Source organism: Ursus maritimus, unplaced genomic scaffold (genome assembly GCF_017311325.1).
Source record: "Ursus maritimus isolate PB19 unplaced genomic scaffold, ASM1731132v1 scaffold_24, whole genome shotgun sequence".
In the NCBI taxonomy this organism is placed as follows: domain Eukaryota; kingdom Metazoa; phylum Chordata; class Mammalia; order Carnivora; family Ursidae; genus Ursus; species Ursus maritimus.
In genome coordinates, this window is record NW_024424897.1 from 25,340,523 (window position 1) to 25,362,622 (window position 22,100).

Below are 22,100 nucleotides of genomic sequence, written 5' to 3' on the forward strand. Positions count from 1 at the left end.
TGTCCTGGAGGAGTTGGGGGCCCGTGCCAGGGGAGACGGGACCTCACAGTTGGAGAAGTCACTTCACTAATCTCATCTGTCTGAGCCTCAGTCGTCGTATAAAAAATGGAACCACCACCACCCAACTCCCAAGGCTGCGAGGTGACGACATGGGATGATGTGTCATCGCTGAGCAGAGCGCCTCACAGATGGGAAGATTGTCTCAGTTGCTGAGGGAGCCAGCCAGGCTGTGCGGGAGGTGTAAAGGGGAGAGGGTGGGAGGGGGCTGAAGGGGCTGGCAGAGCAGGTCCCGTATGAAGGCTCTCCCTCAAACCCAGAAATCATCTCAGAGAACACTTAGGCCTAAATTCTTTGTGAGGAAACTGAGGCCCAAGGAACGTCCTGTCCCTCATTCTCCTTCCTGTCTGAGGTTACCCATTCATCTAATAAAGATTTATTAAGTACCTACTATGCACCAAGCTGGACTGGGCTAGGCTCCGATGAGCAAAATGGACCCTTGCCCTGAGGGAACAGAGAGCCTAGAGGGACAGACAATCATTGCCTGACCACACACATCAACACGGAGTGCTGGGAGGTTCCAGATTCTTGTCTGGCTCAGGACTGCGTCCTCAGCACCTTGGCACATAGTAGGCACCACAGCACTTGCTGAAAAAGGCTGCTCTGAGGAGGTGATGGCCGAGCCAAGGCTTGGAGGGTGGGAGTTAAAGATATCACCCCTCCTTTTGCCTTCTCTGTAGGTCCTGCCTCCCTCTTCCCCTTGCCCCCCTCAGGCGAAGAGAGCATCTCTGACTGGATGTCGGAGTCCCCTGGTGCCCCCACCCAGGGGTCAGGATGCTTTAGGGTGGCAGGTCACCCCAGGTCCCCAGGCCAGGGAAGTAAATGTGTGTCTGCCCCACACCTTGCCCCCTGTCTGAGTATGTTCTAGAAAAGAGTTCCGCCCAGAGACAGAGGTGGCCTGGATGATGGATGGAGGTGTGGGGCCTGCTGACCACCAGGAAACCTGACCACTGGGCTGGGCAAGCCTCTCTGGGCTCGTTGTCCCCTCTGCAAAGAGGGGTTGATTAAAGTCACTACCTCCTGGTGTCAGCCCTGGGGCTTCTTGACCCTGTTGGGGAAGGGCAGACCAACGAGGCCGACTGAGGACCTGCGGGAGGGACGAAGGTGTCAGACACGTGGAGTGAACCAGAAATAGGCCCCTCTCCCAGAAGACCGCTGAGAGTCCAAGCCTGGCACGGCACACTCGGAATGAGAGCAGAGGCTCCCGCCAGGAGGGAAAGGCACTTAAGGGATCTGCTCATTAGCATGAAATGCAAATGAGCTCGGCCTCATTTACACAACTCGGTGCCCGGATTCGGCGAAAGGGCAACCCGGGAGGCTGCAGCGGCGTGGCCCTCCCCACTTCACTCCCCGCAGCCTGCCCTCGAGGGAGTTGAGACACCCACCCCAGGCGGCTGGAGGCGCGCGGGGGCTGCGCGGGTGGCGCAGCGTTGGGAGTGGGGGGCGGCGGGGGCGGGAGGTCACCCGGTACCTGCCTCTGCCTCTCTGCAGTGGCGTCAGCGCCCCAAAGTCTCGGGACAGAGAATTGACTGACCTGCTTAGTTCCGTCGCCGTGTCTACCTTCCCAGAGGTGGAAAGTGCTTCCCGACGTCTAACGGTCGATGCCCTCCGCGCCCCCACCTCTCTCCAGCGCCCAGCAGTCCCGGGGCGCACCTGCAGCCTGGTGGGGCGGCGGTGAGAGTGGACTGGAGCCGACAGCCCGGGGACCCGGGGAGGTGGGGCGGGGCGAGGCCCCGGCTGTGCCGCAGACCCTCGAGGACCCGCTCGGGGTAGAGCGGAGGTGTGCGAGGAGGGCAGCCACTCGGAGCTCCTGTCCTGCAGACGGCCTCCCAGCCATACTGGAACGCCGGAGGAAAAACTGAGGCACGGAGTGGGGGGTTGGTGAGACTTTACGGGTCAAGACTCAGAAAGCCCAGCTCCGTGCTTCCATCCCCTCCCACACACTCGAGGCCCCCGCAGGTCTTTTCGCGGGATCCTCTCTCTCTGCTCCTCAGCTGCTCTGGGGGCCCTGGGCCCTGGGCCCAGCAAGACCTGTCTGAGGCCACGTGTTCAAGCGCGAAGGCCTTGCGAGAGATCCACAGCCTTCAAAGGATCTTTAGCGGCAGAGAGAATGAAGCTCAGGAGTGTTGACCTGAGGTCAGGGTCAGCGGGTCAGGGTTAGAAGGTCAGGGCCAAAGTCGCAGAAGCGGACCTGGGAGAGGGGTCTACAAGGCCAAGAGGTTGCTGGAAACCACGCCCAGACCTTGCTCGCCCCTGACTTCCCTTGGCTCCGCCCGTTTCCCCAAGACCGCCCCCCCCAACCTGAAGCCCTACCCCCTGGACGTTCTGCTCAGCTCCTCCCCTTCTTCGGTCCTGCTCGCAGGTTCGACTCCAGGGTGGGCGATTAATCAGGTGGAGACCCAGGATTTCGCTCTGGGATCCTGGTCACACCCCACAGCCCGGCAGCCAGCCTCTCTTTTCCAGGCCCGCCCAGAACTGAGCCCCACCCTCCGGCTGTGGTCCAATTCAGGGGTCGTGGACAAAGGATGCCCCGGGGCCGGCAGCGCTATCCCAGCACCCGGTGCCGAATACTCTGATTCCCCGGGGCTCCCTCCAGGGGTGTCCCAGAGACCCCAGCGGCCAATAGGAAAGTGGGTTCGGTCTGGGTAGCCGTCTAATTGGCTCTGGCCTTCGGGAGCGGACCCAGGGGCAAGAGGAGGGGACAGGGGCGGTTCTGGGCTTCGGGGTGGGAACCGGATTCCAGCTGTGGTTCTCTCCCCCGGAGCCCCGCCCGCACTGCCACGGCGGCCCGCCAATGGGCGCGCGGCTCGGGGCCGGCGGAGCGCAGCGATTGGCTGCGAGGCTGGCTGGGGAGAGGCGGGGCCGAGGCTTGAAGTTGGAGTGAGGGATCCAGCTGTGGTGTGCGCCGGGCTCCTCGCCGCCGCTTTCGCTTGCTCTCTCCGCGTCTCGGCCGGAGGAGGAGGCAGTGGCGCCGGCGACAGCTACGGCAGCGGCAGCCACCGCGGCGGCTGCGGCGGCGGCATCTCCGCCTCCACCCCCGCCCGGGACGGCCCCCCACCGTCTCCCCGCCCCTCCCGGACCGTGAGCCCGCCGCGGGGCGGAGGAAGGAGCCGCCCCCCACCCCCTCCAAACCCACCCCCAAAGAGATCCCTCCTCCCCTCCCCCCGCCGCCGCTGGCGCGGAGCCGGGACGATGCTGACCCCTTAGATCCTGCTCCAGCTGCGCCGCGGGAAGAGGGGGCGCCCCTCCCCCGTATCCCCAGCTATCCGACCCCCTTCTCTCTCCCCCTCTCCCGGCCGCTTCGCCGAAGGTAGCGCCGAATCGGGCGACCGGAGCCTGGGCGCGAAGCGAAGAAGCCGGAACAAAGTGAGGGGGAGCCGGCCGGCTGGCCCGGGGGGCCCCAGGAGCCCTGGGGAAGCGGGACTCGCGCCGGGCGGGGCTTCCCTGCGACCCGGCGCCCCGCGGGCAGCATGCCCCTGCGGGCAGGGGGAGCTGGGCTGAACTGGCCCTCCCGGGGGCACAGCCTGCGCCCTAGAGCCCCCCAGATGCGCCCCCGCCGGGGCCCCCCGGTGGCGTGAGGACACCTCCTCTGAGGGGCGCCGCTCGCCCCTCTCGAGACCGCCCGGGGCCCCGGCTGGCCAGAGGATGGACGAGGAGGAGGATGGAGCGGGCACCGAGGAGTCAGGACAGCCCCGGAGCTTCATGCGGCTCAACGACCTGTCGGGGGCCGGGGGCCGGCCGGGGCCGGGGTCGGCGGAAAAGGACCCGGGCAGCGCGGACTCCGAGGCGGAGGGGCTGCCGTACCCGGCGCTGGCCCCGGTGGTTTTCTTCTACTTGAGCCAGGACAGCCGCCCGCGGAGCTGGTGTCTCCGCACGGTCTGTAACCCATATCCTCCAGGGCACGACGGCCGGGCTGGGGGGTCCGCAGGGGGGCGGGCCGCGCCGCGGGAGGGGACCGAAAGCCAGGTGAGTCGGAGAAGTGAGCCTGGAAGGTGGGCAGAGGAGAGGGGGCTGCTAAGGGAGGGAGGGGGCTTCAGAGTGGGAGCGGAGACGCGAGCAGGTTTGGCTGATACCCCAGACGAGCCCCACCTCGGTACACACACCTCAGTCCTCCTTGGGGGGTTGGGATCCAGGCCAGGAAAAGAGAGGAGACGTGCCCCGCTGGTTTGTAGCTGGATGCTCTCCAGATGTGGGCAGGGGAGGGTCGTCATCCTCCAGATGTGGGAAGCTTCGGGAGCCTGGGAGCTCTACTCCGCCCGCCGCCCGTTAGCGAGCTGGGTTGGGTTTCCGAGTTTGGGGGGGTGGGGTGGGGAGGAAGCTGCGGGGACGGGGGAGGGGGGACTGCGATCTCCTGGGTTTCCCTCCTGCCCCCGCTCCAAAGTTTGAGGTGGATTCTAGGGTCTGATCCCCACTCCCAACCTGGTTCTTGAGGCCAGGGTTTTTACTGACCCAGAGGGAGATGTTGGGGGGCGGGGACCAGGTCCTAACTCCCCCACCCCCACCCGCGGGTTGGAGGCACAACAAGGAGATTCCGGCGGCGGCTGATGTCAGGGGCGCAGAATGAGAACAAGATGTGGTGGTGAAGGGGAAGCTGTCTGCCCCCAGAGCTGGAGTAGAGACCCTTTCAGCTGGAGCCCACTGCCTGGAGTGGCTCCCTTCTCCCTAATTCTCCATTCAGCGCGGGTGCTTTGTGTTGGGGTTGGGGAGTTTTGTGCTAGATTTTCTTCTTTTGGAGGGGAAGACTGTGGCAAGAGCTTTGGCCAGCGGGGGATGGGATTAAGCCGGTCCAAGTTACCCTGTCACAAATAGAGTGCTCCCGCCCAATGGCGGGGCAGGTACGGGAGACCACAGCCTCTGAGAAAGTATTGGGGGAACAGTGAGACTGTGAGCTGGTTGGCTAAGGAAGACTTGGGTCCAGCACCCCAGGGTCTACTCCTTGGCTGGGTTTGTGGAATGCAAGCCCCACATTCCAGGGAGATAGATTTGGCACTGCCCCCTATCCTCCGCCTGGTGTGGAGTGATAGGGGAGACCCCAGCCCCCTCAGTCCTCTGGCCTCTCCCCCTCAGCCCCTAGCACAAAGCGCCGCTTGACTAATGCAGGACTCCCAGGCTCCGGGTGGGTCCCGTCACTGCCGGAAGGAAAGGGGGGGGCGCGGTGCCATCCCAGGTCTTGACAGCTTCTCCTGACTCCTTCCTCCCAGCTCAGAGGCTCTTTTGGACCGGGGTAGGAGACCTCAGGTTTCCCCTGTAAACCCCAAGAGCCCAACCGGGACTCTGCTTTGGGGGAGGTGGGGGGAGCTTGGTGCCGCCCTCGCTCTGCAGCTCTGCTGCCTCTAGTGCGCAAAGCAGGGATGTGAGCTAGGGTCCCCCCCAACCCCCACCCTCAACACGTCGCAGGTCCTTAGGAAGCTCCCCTCATTACACCCTCTCCCCTCCCTTACCCCTTCTTCCCTTCTCTCTGAGCTGCAGAGAGAGAGAGAGGTGGGGGTCTCAGAGGGCTCTGACTCCTCCCCCACCTCCGCACCCCTACCTCCAGGCCCCTTTCTCCATGGTAGAGATGGACATTGGGAACAAATGTCTCTGAGAAGATGGGTTCTGGGCATCCCTCCTCTCTGCCCCTAACCACCTACCCTCTCCATGAATGGTAAAAAGCCCTCACCCCCTCCCCTCCTCCTCAGGAGTCCAGGGGAGATAGAGAGATCTTCTCTCTCCTTTCCCTCCCCCTCTAAAACAACCAGACCTCTGGGCCAGCATCTCCCACCTGCCCCATCTCTAGGTGTTATCTGATGGTCTGAGGGCAGATTCCTTCCTTGAGGAGCTCTGGGAGGGAGCAAGTGGAGAGGACTGGAAGGAGGAAAGAGAGGTGACGCCAGTGCTCCTTTTGGGGTTGGAGGAGTAGGCTTATGTCTGGGGTGGTGGGAGTCCGGGGTGTGGGGCATTGGCCTCACTTGGTCTAGACGAGTCACTGAACCTGGGCGGAGAACAATTTCTTGGGAAAGGGGCTGCCTAAGCTGTGCCCCACAAATCCCATCACAGCTGAGTGTCAAGGGAAACCTGTCTTTTCATTGCCAGAGGGGCTCTGAGCTGTTGGACTTCAGTCTTTCCCTTCCTCTCTTTTTGGTTATCAGTGAGGCTTCCCTTGGCTCCACAAGGCTCTCCAAACCTCTGAGTCTGAGGGACACAGGGACACCTCCCCCACTAACTGAAGCTAGTTAGACTTTTGTTGGCATTTTTTCCAGCCCCTCCTCTTTTAGCCACTAACACACCAGGTTTCCTAGAGAGGAGATGTAGACTCAGGTAGGAAGTAGTGTGTGTGTGTGTGTGTGTGTGTGTGTGTGTGTGTATATGTATGGGGGGAAGGGAGGGCAGCAAAAGGAAGGGAGGCTCCGACGTGCTTGTGCTGGTACTGGGAAAACCAAGGGTATTCACATCAGTAGCCCCCCCTCCCCGGTTATAGCGGAGGGAGTTGGACTTTCCAGTATGTGTTTCTTGAAGTGTGAGGGAGTGCGTCGCCCCTCCCGGGAAGGGGATCCTGAGCACTCCCTCTCCCGCTGTTGTGTCACATCTGGAAGTTTGTGTAGGAGTTTCTCCAAGCTCAGAGCCCAGCACAGCTTTTTCTCATTTGGAAATCACAGGCTGGCATTTGGGATGCCGAGAGGGGGAGTGGGAGGGGGGCCAGAGGAGGAGAAGGGAGCCTGCCAGGAGTAGGGGGAGGAGAAGGGGGAGGCCCGAAAGGCAGGAGCCCTAATGGCTTCCAGAAGTGAGTGTGAGTGTGTGACTGCGTCACTGTGTGTGAGTCTGGAGGGGAGGGGGCACCAGGAATTTCTGGAGTTTTCCTTGCCACTGTCCTAGTGCCCCAAGTTTGCCTGTTTCTCTTACCTAGGGAGAAATCTCCATTTTGGTCCTCAGAGGAAATGGGAGGGGGCGTTCTTCCTGTCTCCTCACCAATTCCCTCCTCTCATGTTAAAACCCAAGACTCTCCAGAAGGGGTTCTGGGGATGAGGGCTGGGGAATTGAACAGGCTGGGGAAGCAGAGCACCCCCTGGCAGCCCTTCTGCCCCAGGCCCACCTTCCTTCTGGGTCACACACCCACTCTACTCCACAGAACTGTTGGGGGACTCCCCATCACCCATAGCGCCAGCTGGAGCCATTCCTGGGATTGCCCCCACCACTCCACCCCCCCCACCCCTCGCTCACTCCCTCCCCAGCCCTCACCCCACCCTGCCTGGCTCAGCCAGGGTGGCGACAGACACAACTGCTCACACAGAGTCACAGAGTCACAGACGTTTGAATCAGATTTCTGGCCTATTTCCCCTTCCAAAGATTCCAGCAGGCCGGCTCTCTTGTGTCTCTGGGTCTCACATCTCTGTCTCTGGGTGGGGCCGGCTGCCTTTCTTCGGGCTTCAGTTTTCAGTTCAGCTGGAAACCTCTCTCCCCACAAGCCCACAGGCTGGAGCGGAGGAGACCACTGGGAAACAGGCTGTGGGAGTGGGGGCTTGGCTGGGGGAATCCCCCTTTCCGCCTCCCCAGTGTTGGCCGCACAGCTGAGCCCCTGTATTCCACCCCCCCCAGAATGCTGACTCCCCCATAGATGCCAGCCTCTCTGTGGGGTGGGCGAGACAAGGATCCCACCTTCCCAGCTCATACTAGGAGGCCAGGATTCCTGGGTCCAGGCCCATTTCCTCCTCAGTGCTCCTCAGTCTCAGATTTCCAGGCTCCAGTTGGGGAGCGGGGCAGCTGGAGGGTCTGCTTCCCTTCTCAATCACGCCCGAGCCCCATGCCCCTGGAGGTGCCCCAGTCCTCCTCCCTCCTCTCCCCGCCTCCCCCTCCCTTACAGCTGCCAGGCTAGGCAAGGGCTCTAGATAAAGCCCCGCGGAGAGGACTCAGTTGTACAGATAACACGCTCTACTTCTCTCTCCTGGAGGGAGACGAGGAGGAGGAATAGAAGTGGGTTTCCTCGCCCTGCCATTTCCTTTTTCTCTGCTTTGGATGGTGGGTTGTGGGGAGAAGAAAGAGCCTCCCCTCTCCCTACCCACCTCCCCCTTTGGGATCCACTCCAGCCCGGACAGTTGCCATAGCAACAGTAGACATGTGACTGCACAGGTCTCTCATAGTCACTATGGCAACCAGTGTCCCCCGTTCCCTTGGTTGCCATGGGGATTTGTCACATGGTTTCCCCCCAACCTGATAACCTGTGGGTCTCCTGCTTTCCCTTCCCTGTGTGAGGACAAGACAGCAGTCTGGTTAAAGGGAGTTCATGTGTGAGGGGTCTCTTTAATTGCTATAGCAACAAATCCACACCACCTGGTGACACATCCTCCCGTTGTTATGGCAACAGAGGAACATCGCACAGTGACATAAGGCCATGTTCCCAAGGAAACAAGCCCTACCCTGAGAAGGGTGAAAGACCCCCATCCTCATTAATTATTTCTCAATTCAGATTGTCCCAGATTTCCCTGTGCCTTCGTGCCTTCCCTGTCCATTTATGCTTACCTGTAGGGAAAGGGGAAAGGTAGAGGGCAGGTAGGATGTACCTGGGAGTACGCTAAATTGCCAAGGGGGCCCTTGAGAAGGGGTTTCCCTGATTAAGAGCTGGAGATGGGTTATTTGGAGGCAGAATCTAGCTATAGGAGGCCCCAGTGTGAACGTATAAGGTGGGGACAGAAGGAGTCCCAGCTCCTCTTTGGTGTCACTTCTGCCCCTCCCCCCATAGTTATCAGTTTATCTCTGTTGAGGCAAACAAGGCAGGAAACCATGAATGGGGAGATACACCGGCTTCTGAGCAGGGAGATTGATGGGTTGATCAATTCATTCATCCGTTCGTTCGTTCGTTCATTTCCCCTGCGTTTCGATCATCTGCTCCGTGCCAGGCACTGCCATCAGCTTTGGAGGGGAGGTGAACACGTGTCAGAGTGCCCCCGCCTCAGCAAGGGAGGTGAGACCAGTGCACAGACTGCATGGTGGAGTCACTGCCGTTCGAGGGGTCCAAACAGGTGTCCTGGGAGCCCCTCTTCCCAAGAGAACTACCCACAGTCCCCCTTGGAGAGATATCTGCTTACGTGAGTCCCTTCCCTGCAGAGGAGAAGAGGGGGCTGGGTTGGGGAAAGCAGACCAATTCTTGAGGGTAATTGTGTCCTTCCCTTTCCAAAGAATCACCCCAAGGGAGCTCCCTCCCCATCCTCCTTTTTGCAGGGTGACCCCTGGCTGACCCCCCTTCTGGGGAGACATCCATGGGGCTCAGGCTCCACTCTGGAAAACAGCTCCATGGAAACAGAGCACCTTCTTTATTTCCCCCTTCCATCTACTTACCCCAAAAACCTAGAATGATTTTTTTTTTTTTACTCTTATTCTTGTGAAGAGGTGGAGGCATGGGAAATTGCAAAGCCTCGGCCTGTTTGGGTGCCTGTCGGTAGGAAGGGATGTGAGGACATGAGGGCAAAGGGCCCAGGTGGCACAGAGGCCTGGAAAGGGATTGAGGGCATCCCGAGCTGCCGAGGAGCTGGGTGGCCTGAGGTTCAGGACAGAGGTGGGAGGGGGAGGCTGGCTGGGACTAGCTGGGAGGAAAGTCCTGGGGTCCCCGGACAGAGCCTTCTCACTCCAGGAGTGAGGTTATGGCAGGAAGATTCCTCCTGCTCTAGGCCCTCCGTGGCCCACAGTCTGGCTCGGTGGGTCGTGCCCTGGCCTGCCAGGACACCCTCCCCACCTCCGTTTCCCTGAGGCCCCTCCTTTGCGCAGTCTCCCGTCTCTGCGCCTTTCTATCCTCTTTGTTCTCCCCATCCTGTATTTTCTTTGAGAAAAAGAGGACACCGGGTCACTTATCTGTGAGTCCAGTGTCCAGAAGCTTCTCAGGTCCAGAGGCCACTTTGTACATTCTCCTGTTGACGGGCTGGAAGTGAGCCCCTTAATAAAAATCCACTACGTGGAAAGACTCAGGGTCCGTGTGTGCAGAGTACTGTCTACTCTGCGTGGGTTGGGGACTTACGTCTAGCCCCGGGACTGGCGTGCATGGGTCCTCATTAGTTCAGCGCGCGAGTGTGTTTGGAGGCTGTCTGAGGGCTCTGAGGGGCCGGGGGGCGGGTGGCTGGTGAGGGAGGCCGCGTCTGGCTCCGGTGTGTGGTGGAGGAGTGCTCCCGCCGTGGACCCTCTTGCCCGCCTCTGCCTGTCTGTCTGGTGCCAGCTCGCTCCTGACAGCCCCTCCCCTGCGTGCCTGAGCCACTGTGGAAACGACTGCCCCGGATCGGGAGCTTGGACCCCTCCGTCTCATCGCGGCTTCTCGCATGACCTTCAGCGCAGGACTTGGGCTCTCCCGGGCCTTGGTGCACTTGGGCTCCGGGGAAGAACAGGACGGACCCCGGATACTTGACGGGGCTGTAGTGAGCATCAGATGTGCTGCGGCGTGAAAGCGCTTGGTAAACTGTAAGGCGGGCAGAATCCGACTTTAGGTTTGTGTCACACATTCACCACATTCTCTCATTTGCTTCTCACATCTTCCCTGGGAGGTAGGGAGAGCAGGATTCAGACACTCTCGGTGTCTGGCATTTCCACAGGCACCATCGATTTTATCCCCCAAATGGCTTGTGCAAATAGTCAGGGTATTTGTGGCTTTTCCTACTTTACAGCTGAGGAAGCTGGGTCCAGAGAGGTGGCGGCCAAGGTGGGCTTGGGCCTGGGCTCGGTCAGACCCGTGGGCCCTCCCTTTGCACCTGGCCGAGTCCTGGGGCGGGGGTGGGGAGGGCGTGGACAAGAAGCGGGAGGCGCTGGGGCCGGGCTTGGGGGGGCGCGTGGGCGCGGCTCCTGCCCCGGCCAGCTGTTTCCTTGACCCCCCGGGTACCTGGTTTGAGCGTATCAGCATGTTGGTCATCCTTCTCAACTGCGTGACCCTGGGCATGTTCCGGCCGTGTGAGGACATCGCCTGTGACTCCCAGCGCTGCCGGATCCTGCAGGTGAGTGTGTGAGAGTCTGAGTATGTGTATGTGTGTGTGTGTGTGTGTGTGTGTGTGTGTGTGGCGGCCGGAGGGGGCAGCTCCTGGGCTGAGTAACTGCTGAGTAACTCTGAGAAGCCCTGACCCTGCTGATGGGGGAAGGAGTGTGTGTGTGTGGGGGGGACGGTTCCCCCCCCCAGTTTCAAAAGCCTCTCATCCCCACATCAGGCCTTTGACGACTTCATCTTTGCCTTCTTCGCTGTGGAGATGGTGGTGAAGATGGTGGCCTTGGGCATCTTCGGGAAAAAGTGTTACCTGGGAGACACTTGGAACCGGCTTGACTTCTTCATCGTCATTGCAGGGTGAGGGCCGGGGCTGGAGGTGGGAGAGCAGTGAGCAGATCAGTCCCTGCCCCAGGGCCGGGGTGCTAGGCCCCAGCACTGCCACCCCTCCCGCCGCCCCCCTGCCTGGCCCACTTCCGGCCATGCTTTTTCCCTGGCTGTCAACTCGGCGTCCGAGGCTGTCCTGCCTATAACGCTCGAGCCCCTGCATCCACACCCTCATCTGTTTATTCTCCAGGGGGGATCTGTCCTTGGCTTGGGGGTGGCCTTGCCCCCAGACAGAGAGCCGGCTCTCCGGGGTCCCTTGGTGGAGGAGGGGGAGGAGCCGGAGGTCCTCTTCACCACCGCAGCAGGATTCCTCATTGACCTCTTTTGACCCCCATGGCGGCCTCAGACTCAAAGGGCCTCCCTTTGGGCCCCTCCCTGCAGGATGCTGGAGTATTCCCTGGACCTGCAGAACGTCAGCTTCTCAGCTGTCAGGACAGTCCGTGTGCTGCGACCGCTCAGGGCCATTAACCGGGTGCCCAGTGAGTGACCCCTTGGCCCTCAGCCCCTGGACAGAGAGCCCCAAGAGGAAATATGGAAATCCCAGATCCCACCCCTACTTCCTGACCACTCACCGGCCTCATCAGGGCCTGGCACTGTGAGGCAGACCTCATCAGAGAAGGGCTCTCTGGGGAGCCGGGGCCGCTGGAGCCCAACGGAGCCCAACGGAGCCCCTGCACCTGCCTGTGGCCCTGTGAGAGTTACCTGGAAAGACCATCCCCCTTATTTAAACCGGACTTGGGATCAGAGTCTCAGACACATCTCAGAGGACCCCTTCCCTTCAGCTAGAAGACCGCTCCCTGCAGGGAACAGGGTGGAGAGGCTGGTGGGCCAGGAGGGGTGGGTGCAACGTGTAACGGCCTTTTCTAGCTAGAACAGCCTCTAACGCAGGCGGGCTCTCATGGGTGAGACCGTATCGGCCTCCCCGAGCATGACTTCTCTCCAGACAAGGCCACTCCGTGTCTCACCCTCCGCCGGTGTCCCCTTCCTCCTTCCCATCCTCTTCCAACCCGCTGCCGCAACCGACTGCGGGACCATTATCTAAATTAAACCGCATTGGTTTCCTGAGCCAGCCAAGCTTTGGCAGCTCGAGCTCCCCCTACATCCTGCCCCCCCACCCCTGCTCAGGCCCCCTTTGCAGCTCCCCAACCTACATAGGCTGCAAATGGTGTCCACTGCAGTCCCCAGGAGTCGGGGGGGTAGGGGCATGTTTCTGGGGCTCTGTGCCTGGTGTAGCGGCAGCCCCCTGTGTCGTGCGTGCGTGCGTGTGTGTGCGTGTGTATGAGACGCGGCTGCCTTCGGGTGGGCAGAGCTGCTCAGTGTGTCCTCCGGGCGTTGGGGCGGCAGTGTTCACAGGCACTCCAGACGAGGGGTGTGCGTGCTGCCGCTCCCTCTCCCACCCCAGGTGACGGCTGGCAGATTTATAGGCCTCTGTCTAACCACCGGTGTAATTCCCTTAATGCAAACCCTGAGGAATTGATCTCAGTTGGAACACAGAGGAGCCGAAGGAGGCTGGGGCTGGAGGAGGGCGGTGAGGGACTGAGTGAGAAGGCCAGGCGGGAAAGGCCAGGCAGGACGGTCACAGGCACCGGGAGGGTTAATTAGCTGCTGCCTAGAAGCTTTTTCCTTGGAGGGGCAGGGGCCATGAGTGGCGCTTCGGGGTCAAAACCAGCCATTAGAGGTCTGTGTGCTTAACAAGGGCTGGGTGGCCTGGGGCTGGTTCAGACCATGTGGGGTGATGGGGTCCTGGACCTGGAGTGAGGAGGGAGGGCAGTATCTCCAACAGGCCTTGGGGAGAGGGGGACGGGGCTGTGGCGGCTTTCCCTGCAGAGGGACTTGTTAATTGATGGCCACTTGAAAGATGGCCTTGCGTCTCCTCGCCTCGGATGTGAGGATCTGTGCCAACAGAGAATGGACTCGGCAGGGGGCTCAGAACCTTCCTTGCTGACATTCCTCCTGGCATTCTCTGCCTCAGTTTCCCCAATGCAGTGGTGATAACAGATGACTTAGAAAGGTCGGGTGACTGTGCCGGGTGAGAGAAGGAAGAAGAGAATGTGTGTGTGTGTGTGTGTGTGTGTGTGTGTGTGTGTGTGTGTGTGTTGGGAGGTGGGGTCCAGAAGCAGAGCGCTGGGCAGCTCTGTGATACCAGACAAGTCATGGCAGTCCTCTGAGCCTCCTCGATCCTCTCCTGTAAGCTGAGATGACGTGGGCAGTTAGGTGGGGTGCGTGCAAGGGAGAGGAGCTTTGGAACCCTTGATCACGCTGGCTCATCCTCGGTGGTACTGTGGGTTGATGGATAGGGATGGGCCGAGAGGGGTAGCGGGCAGGGGCTAGGAGGCTAGGCCTGCCTGTGGAGTTAGAGGGTGTCTGTTGGTCTCCCCTCCAGCTTGAGCCAGGCCTCTCAGCCCCGGAAAGCCCGACGGGCCCCCTGTGGGAGTGCTGCTGGGCCCGGCCAGCCTGGCACCCCCAGCGTGGCTTCTGCCCCCACAGGCATGCGTATCCTTGTCACACTGCTGCTGGACACCCTGCCCATGCTGGGCAACGTCCTGCTCCTCTGTTTCTTCGTCTTCTTCATCTTCGGCATCGTTGGCGTCCAGCTGTGGGCAGGGCTGCTTCGTAACCGGTGCTTCCTGCCGGAGAACTTCAGCCTGTGAGTGTCGCCTGGGATGGGGGTGGCCTGGGAGGGGGTGGGGCTGGGAGCTGCCTCAGTCCTTGTTGCCGTTGACCTTGCTGTTTTCACATTGGTGACATGTCTGGTTCTCAAACTCGGCTACACAATGGAGTCACTTGGGGAATTAAAAAAAAATTCCTGGGGCCTGGGTCCCCCTACAGGCTCTGATTTCATCAGCCTGGGGTTCAGCATGGCCGTGGGGACCCTTACAAGATCCGCCGCGAGCCTGATGTGCGGCCACGTTGGAAAAGCATCACTTTAGGGCATAACCTTCCCTCATCGCCACTCTGGAATCTCACACTCTGTCCGCACAGTCCCGGTGCCCTCCAACCCACACCCACACATCCCTGCCCCTGCCCAATGCGTGCCCGACTCTCGTTCCTGCCCTACTCACCCTGCAGGTCTCACTGCGCCCACGCAGCTCATCCTTCCTGGGACCTCTCCCTGGAGACCCCTGCTCCCAGCTCCTCCCTGTCCCCCCTGCAGCCCCCTGAGCGTGGACCTGGAGCGCTATTACCAGACGGAGAACGAGGACGAGAACCCCTTCATCTGCTCCCAGCCGCGGGAGAACGGCATGCGCTCGTGCAGGAGTGTGCCCACGCTGCGCGGGGAGGGCGGCGGCGGCCCCCCCTGCGGCCTGGACTATGAGGCCTACAACAGCTCCAGCAACACCACCTGCGTCAACTGGAACCAGTACTACACCAACTGCTCCGCAGGGGAGCACAACCCCTTCAAGGGCGCCATCAACTTCGACAACATCGGCTATGCCTGGATTGCCATCTTCCAGGTGGGACAGCCTGGGCACTGGGACATTCCCCAGGACGCAAGCGTCCGGACGCAGTCCAGCCTCGGAGTGGTCGTCCTCAGGGCTGGGAGGGGGCCGGGGCCTCTAAGGAGACCGCAGGAGGCTTTGGGGATGCCCCCCGCCGAGTCAGCCTGTCCCTCTGTGTCCTCCCCAGGTCATCACGCTGGAGGGCTGGGTCGACATCATGTACTTCGTGATGGATGCTCATTCCTTCTACAATTTCATCTACTTCATCCTCCTCATCATCGTGAGTGATTCCTTGGGCCCCTGTGGGAAGGGGGATCCTGGGGAAACAGGTGGGGGGAGTCCAGAGAGGGGAAGGCTAGCTTGGTCTCAGGACAGGTCCCACAGAGACTCAGGCACAGAGGGCACCGGTCGTGAGGAGTCAGGAGGAAATTCAAGGTCAAGGCTTGGTCCCATCGCTTAGTACCTTGGGCAAGTCAGTCCCCGTGAGCCCCCCAGTCCCACCCTAGGGCTCTGTTTCTTCATCACTAAAATGGGTGATTCTTGACCAAGGGGGCATTTGGAAATACCAAAGGGTGGTCCTGTTTTTCATGAGGTCTAGGGGAGCACTACTGGCATTTGGTTGGGGGTTGGGGAGAGATGGTAAACATCCCGAAACGACAGTCCTGCAAACACAGGAGTGTACCGCCCAGAATCCCTGGCATCCAGTGTTGAGAGACACTGCCCGGCCTCTCGTTCCTTCCAGCTCAGAAGTTGCAAGGCTTCACGAGGGCAGAAGACAGAGGCAAGCGTCACACCATTTTAGAGCTGTCATCCCTAGCATTCCTGGCTCATAACTGAACTGCTACTCCTTGCAGCTAATACGTATTGAGCACTTGCTATGCACCAGTACTGCTCTCCGCACTTTTCATGGGCTGGGCCTTTAATCCTTGCCGCGATCCCGTTATCATCTCCATTTTACAGAGAGGAAACCCATGTTTCCTTGTTTGTCTGATCCCGCCATGGGCTCCGCGTCTGCCATGGATTGACCTGGCTGATGCCCGCTAAATCCTGGCAGTCCCCTGTGAGGTCGGGTGGCTCGGGGAGGGGGGAGGGCATCTCCTAAACAAGCACTCTGAGCTTCAGAGGGAATTCAACCCCAGGCTATGGGCTCCACATCCAGCCCTTCTCCAGGTTACCAAGAGGCCAGTGACAGAGCCAGAGAGAGGGACAGATATTGAGAGACAGAGCTGAAGACAGATTGAGATCAACTCAGGACCTAGGGCAAACTCCGGAGACAGGTGGAGACAGACTAAGGCAGCTCTCGGTGAGAGGCAGAGGGTAGGTCCTGGGAAAGAACCAGTCCTCCAGGCCACCCCCTCCTGCCCCTGCATGGGGAAGAGGGGCCAGGTTTGGCACCTATTCCCATCCCCCACCATCCCCAGGGGGGCAGGGAGGCCAGCACCTCTGGGAAGCGTGGTCTTTTCAGTATGTTTCTCTTCCTGGGCTTGGGGGAGGGGAAGGAAGCAGACAGGGTGGTAAGGGGCCTAGTTTCCACCCACACAACCCGTGAAAAATCTTCCAAACAGCTCTCTGGAATCATATTAGTGAAACTAATTATCATAATTACTAGGACACAATCTAGAAAAAAAAATCCGCTTCGTCACCATAAATATTCATTTCCTTCGTTCTGGATTGTTGTCCCAGCGATGGCCATCCCGGAGTCCTAGAGAAACTGAGGCACAGGGACAGGAACGAGGGAGGGTGAGCAAGTCAGGGCAGCAGCTTGACTAGTCTGCAGGGATTGGGGTTCAGCCCATCACCTGGCTGGGGGAGGGGAGAGGCGCCAGGAAAGAAGATACAGGCCAACAGTCAGGAGGATAGTGAGGCCCCATGGTTGAGGGTCTCACCCAAGGTTGTGCAGCTGAAAGTGGGACGAAATTCAGGAGTCTTGGGAACAGTGTTTTTGCCAAGACCTCAAAGGCTCAACCCAACGTGAGAATCCCACGTCCCCAAGATTGCATTCATCTCTACAGCCTTCTCTGCTCCTAATGGGAACTGGGGAGGGGTGCTCAGAATCTCCATGGCTGGCCATGGGTAGGGGCAGGAAGTTCGGGAGAAATCCTTGCAGGATACCATCACGATCAATAACAATGCCTTGGAATTCCATAGCGCATGGTTCAAGTCTCAGCTTCGCTGGGCGTTAGCTGACTGATCTTGGGCAAATGCCTTGACCTCTCTGAGCCTCTTTCCTCACCTGTCAGACGGAGGTTATAAAGGTGTCACCTCTGGAGACTGTCACAAGAATGAAATGAGATCATGCTTGGACAGTAACTGAGCCCAGCGCCTGGCACCGTAGGAAGCGCTTGGGATGCGTCAACTGGCCCCGCAGTGCCCTTTTCTTCAGGACATCTCCTCTTCCTGTCCCCACCCCAACAGGTGGGCTCCTTCTTCATGATCAACCTGTGCCTGGTGGTGATTGCCACGCAGTTCTCAGAGACCAAGCAGCGGGAAAGCCAGCTGATGCGGGAGCAGCGCGTGCGGTTCCTGTCCAACGCCAGCACCCTGGCCAGCTTCTCCGAGCCAGGCAGCTGCTACGAGGAGCTGCTCAAGTACCTGGTGTACATCCTCCGGAAAGCGGCCCGCAGGCTGGCCCAGGTCTCCCGGGCAGCGGGCGTGCGGGCCGGCCTGCTGAGCAGCCCCGTGCCCCGCGGAGGCCAGGAGCCCCAGCCCGGCGGGAGCTGCTCTCGCTCCCACCGCCGTCCGTCCGTCCACCACCTGGTTCATCATCACCACCATCACCACCACCACTACCACCTGGGCAACGGGACGCTGCGGGCCCCCCGGGCCAGCCCGGAGATTCAGGACCGGGATGCCGGTGGGTCCCGCCGGCTCATGCTGCCACCGCCCTCGACGCCCGCCCTCTCGGGGGGCCCTCCGGGGGGCGCAGAATCTGTGCATAGCTTCTACCATGCCGACTGCCACCTGGAGCCGGTCCGCTGCCAGGCACCCCCTCCCAGGTCACCATCTGAGGCATCAGGCAGGACTGTGGGCAGCGGGAAGGTGTACCCCACTGTACACGCCAGCCCTGCACCCGAGATGCTGAAGGAGAAGGCGCTAGTGGAGGCGGCCCCCACCTCTGGACCACCCACGCTCACCAGCCTCAACATCCCGCCCGGGCCTTACAGCTCCATGCACAAGCTGCTGGAGACACAGAGCACAGGTGAGAAGGGGGGGGTGCATGCTGGGGCCCCTGGCCGAGGGGCCGGGTGGTGTCCCAGAGAGGACTGGGGGCCTGGCATCCGAAGTTCTGGCCCCTGATTCCGACTCTGCCACTCGAGGTCTTGGGACCTTCAATCAGTCCCGTCGTAGCTTCTTTGAGCCCTGAGTTTCTCACCCTTTCAAATGGGAATCTTCATTCTTGCATCGTAATGAGAACAAAAACTACCACAGCATGGGCACCTGCTGTATGCTCCGCTCCACGCTGTTTGCAAGAAGACCTGACAGTTGTTGACCGACTGGTCTGTGCCTGTCACGTGCCTTGCAGGCACAATCCCACAGGAACCTCTCAACAGTCTAGATGATAAGCGTTCTTATTGTGCCCGTTGTCCCAATGAGAAAAAGGAGGCCCGGAGAGGTTGCCTGACTTGCTGGCCCAAGATTGTACCATTGGTGAGGGGTGAACTCAGGGCCGTCTGGCCCCGAGGCCCCGAGGGGGCATGGTGTGTGACCGTGGCCGGCATCATGCCCCACGCTAAGGAGACTCCAGGAAACATGAGTTTCATTGGCTCCCCTCGGGGAGACCGGGAGCCTAGAGCAGCAAATCCTCAGGGGGCTGTTAGTCAGGTGGGAGGAACACCCGGTATCACAGGGGAAGTGAGACACTCGTTGCCTGTGGGCGTCCCCCCCGCTGTCAGACAGGGGTGGCGGGCCCTCCCCCAAAGACAGAGTCACTGTAGCCGAAGCCCAGGGCCTGTGTTTCAGGAAGGATGTGGCACGTGGGAGCAGTGGGATATGAGTGGGATGTCATGCGGGAACGTGGGCCGGGACAGGAAGGTGCCGTCACAGAACGCCGTGCGACGGGCTCGTGTGCCAGCTTTCCGGCCACCTTGCCGTGGGACGGAAGCCAGTCCCACGCACGCGTGCTTTAGTTCCCTCCTGTGTAGCAGGCAGGGCTGGGGCCGCGGTCCTGGGTGCAGTCAGAAGGAGAAGCGTTTTGGGTGCTTCCTGGGGCCGGGCCCTGAGCGAGGTGCCTGCCCCTCGCCCGGCGTGCTTTCCTGGGCGCCCTCTGAGCTTCCCTCCAGCGCTCAGATTCTATGATCCAAGCCCGATTTCAATGGACATTGGTGTCTTGGGACAGGTCACTGTGCGCGTGGGTGTGTGCGGCCTGGTGTGTGTGTGTGCATGAAGGTGTGCAGTGCGTGTATGTGTGCACATGCACGCACACGTTTAGCGTTCCTGCGTGCGTGCACACGCGTGTCTGATACGTGCAGTTACGTGTGTGTGCACACCAGCGGGGTGCTCTGGTCCATACACATGCTCGCGTGTGCACATGCCTAGCACATGCGTGTTATATAACGTGCTCGTGTCTGTGCACACGTGTGTTTGGCTGTATAGGTAAGTGTGGCTCGCAAATGGTACGTCTATGTACATAGTACATGTGCACACGAGTGTGTGTTCAGTGCACGTGTGGGTGTGTCTGGGTGTGGATGTCCATGAGCACGAATCTGTGGGTGTGTGTCTTAAGGAGCCTTGGGAAAGGCTGCTCGGAGCAGTGTCGGTGCGGGGCTGGCTTTCCTGGGAAGGAGGGCTGGTCTAGTCTCCTTGCTGAAGGCTCCTCGGACAGGGGAGCTGCCCAGGACCTCAGGGGACGTCAAGGCCACCTGCCAAACCCTGGGACCCCCAGCAGTGACTGTCAGGGGAATGTTACTAGCATTTGGGGGTGTTCTGTTGCCCAGGACTGCCCACACTGCAGGGCGTTCAGTGTCCCTGGCCCGCTAAGTGGGTAGCACCCCTGTCATTGAAAGAACTCCAAACTTGCGGGAAGGGCTGCCCCACGTAAGAAACCCAGGAGCCTCTAACCTCTACCCTCCTGTCCTAGGCACGTGCCAAAGCTCTTGCAAGATCTCTAGCCCTTGCTTGAAGGCAGACAGTGGAGCCTGTGGCCCGGACAGCTGCCCCTACTGCTCCCGGGCGGGGGCAGGGCAGGTGGAGCTCGCCGGCCATGAGATGCCCGACTCAGACAGCGAGGCGGTGTACGAGCTCCCACAGGACGCCCAGCGCGGTGATCTCCGGGACCCCCACAGCCGGCGCCGCCGGAGCCTGGGGCTGGATGTGGAGCCCAACTCTGTGCTGGCCTTCTGGAGGCTCATCTGTGACACCTTCCGGAAGATTGTGGACAGCAAGTACTTCGGTCGGGGAATCATGATTGCTATCCTGGTCAACACACTCAGCATGGGCATCGAGTACCACGAACAGGTAGGGGCGTGGGCAAGGGCGTGGTCCCTGGGGCTGGTGGCCCTCTGCCTTCCTCCCCTCCGGCCCCTGTTTCCAGTTTCTTCTGCTTGCCGTGAGCCTGATGGCGGGTAGGACAGGAGGGAGACCCACCAAAGTGTGGGGACTCCGGAGGGTGAAAACCAGTGAATGTCACACAGTTTCTGCGTATGGAGGTCGCCCAAGGCAAGGGCAGGATCTGAGCTGGGGGTGTTCTATCTGGGAAGGCTGCTCAGAGGAGGTGGGCTTTGAAGGATGAGTGAGTGGTGAGCATCAGACGTGGGTAGGGCCTCTCTGGAGGGACAAGTCATTGGAAGAGATTTGGGTCTTTGGAGAAGGTACAGAGGGGAGAGAAGGTGTTGGGGGATCCCCTAGCCCAGTGCTGGGCCCCCCAGCCTTCACCTGACTGAGTATTTGGGGGTGTGACCGACTGGAGCTCGGTAGGGGTGAGAAGGAGAGGGTTGGTGGCTGCGCCTGGGTGGAGCTGAGGCCTGTCCGGTGGGGAGGGAGGCCATCTGCCACCGGCCTCCACTCCAGGAGCCTTGCTGTGAGTGGGGCGGCTGGCTGGATGAGAACGCCCAGCATGGTGAAGAGACTTGAAACCATTGCGTTTGAGGGATCGTTCTAAGAACCGGGATGTTTAGTCAGGAGAAGAGGAGGCTCAGCGGGGACAGGCGAGCTGTCTTCAAATATTTGAAGGGCTGTCATGTGGAAGAGGGAGCAGGCTTGTTTTGTGGGGCCGATGGCTGCAAGCAAGGGGATCTGGGCTGAGCGGAAGAAGGCTGTTCTCACTCCCAGAGCTGTGTGAGGACACGAAGGGTGGACTGGGGACCCCACTGCCCTCAACCGCCCAAACTGATTAGGGGTGGGAGCAGGCCCCATGGGGGTTCCTTCCAAAAGGCAGCCCCTTGCCCCAGTGTCTAGGTCACCCCTTTGGCTGATTCTTGGAAAAGTGGGGGGGGGGTACAGTCAGCACGTGCTGCCACCACAGGCCCTTCTGTGCTCTTTCCCGGGTGTTCCTGCCTCCCTGAGGCTCAGGCAGGGGACTGGACTCCCGGAACCTGACCTTTCCTGGTCAGGCAAGGGAATGCACTTGCCCAGCCCCTGGTATGACGGTGCCGTGGAGGAGTGGCGAAGGGGCTGGCAACAGCGGCTAGGTGCTTCTCGTGGGGGAGGGTGGGGGAGGGTCTGGGGCGAGGCTGAGGAGCATAGCGCCAAGCCAGGCCTGGAGCTGATGTGAGATGTTCACTTCTCAGAGGGATCCGAGCCCCCTCCCCCACTCTGCTGACCTCTGCTCCTTTTGCGTCTCACCACTCAGCTCCTAACCCGGCTGCCCTGTCCAGCCAGATGCGCCCCAGCCCCAGCCCCTCCTCCAGCACCATCACACCGTGTTGGCGCCCCTTCCTCTAGCCTCCACGCTCCCCCCACCAGGTGGCTCTGAGCGATTCCCTCTTCTGGGAGGTGAGGTGCAAGGAGGGGGCAGGACACCAGCCGCAGTGCCAGCAGGTGGGGAGCACGGCACTGCGGTGAGCGTGTTGTGTCTGGGCGCCCGGGGCGTGGGTGTGTGTGCACATGCCCGCCCAGCCAGCCTCCTGGGAAGAGGTGCTCCACTCTGCCAGGCTGCTGGGGGCGGCCCGTTCCGCTGTGAGCACCCAGGCGGTGGCCGCCCTCACCTCCCATAACTCTGAACCCCAGCCTTCCCTCCCTCACCCCAGTTCTGGCCAGGGAGGTCCGAGGTCCATCCCCCTCGAGGGTGCTGCACCCCGCAGTCCGCGCCGGCGGAGGCTGCTGGTGGAGGCTCTGGCTGGGCTGGGGAGAAGCTG

General features: G+C 60.8%; 1 protein-coding gene across 1 annotated transcript in view; it reads left to right on the top strand.

Annotated features, from left to right (window-relative positions):
* Window positions 1-3,702: 3,702 nt before the first annotated feature.
* CACNA1G (calcium voltage-gated channel subunit alpha1 G) overlaps window positions 3,703-22,100 on the top strand; it is a 60,887-nt gene continuing 42,489 nt past the window's right edge. The window contains 9 exon segments of the mRNA XM_040640834.1: window positions 3,703-3,944; window positions 10,889-11,000; window positions 11,208-11,341; window positions 11,750-11,847; window positions 13,856-14,015; window positions 14,523-14,823; window positions 14,996-15,088; window positions 17,224-18,007; window positions 19,886-20,262. Coding sequence (XP_040496768.1) covers window positions 3,703-3,944; window positions 10,889-11,000; window positions 11,208-11,341; window positions 11,750-11,847; window positions 13,856-14,015; window positions 14,523-14,823; window positions 14,996-15,088; window positions 17,224-18,007; window positions 19,886-20,262 — 2,301 coding nt within the window.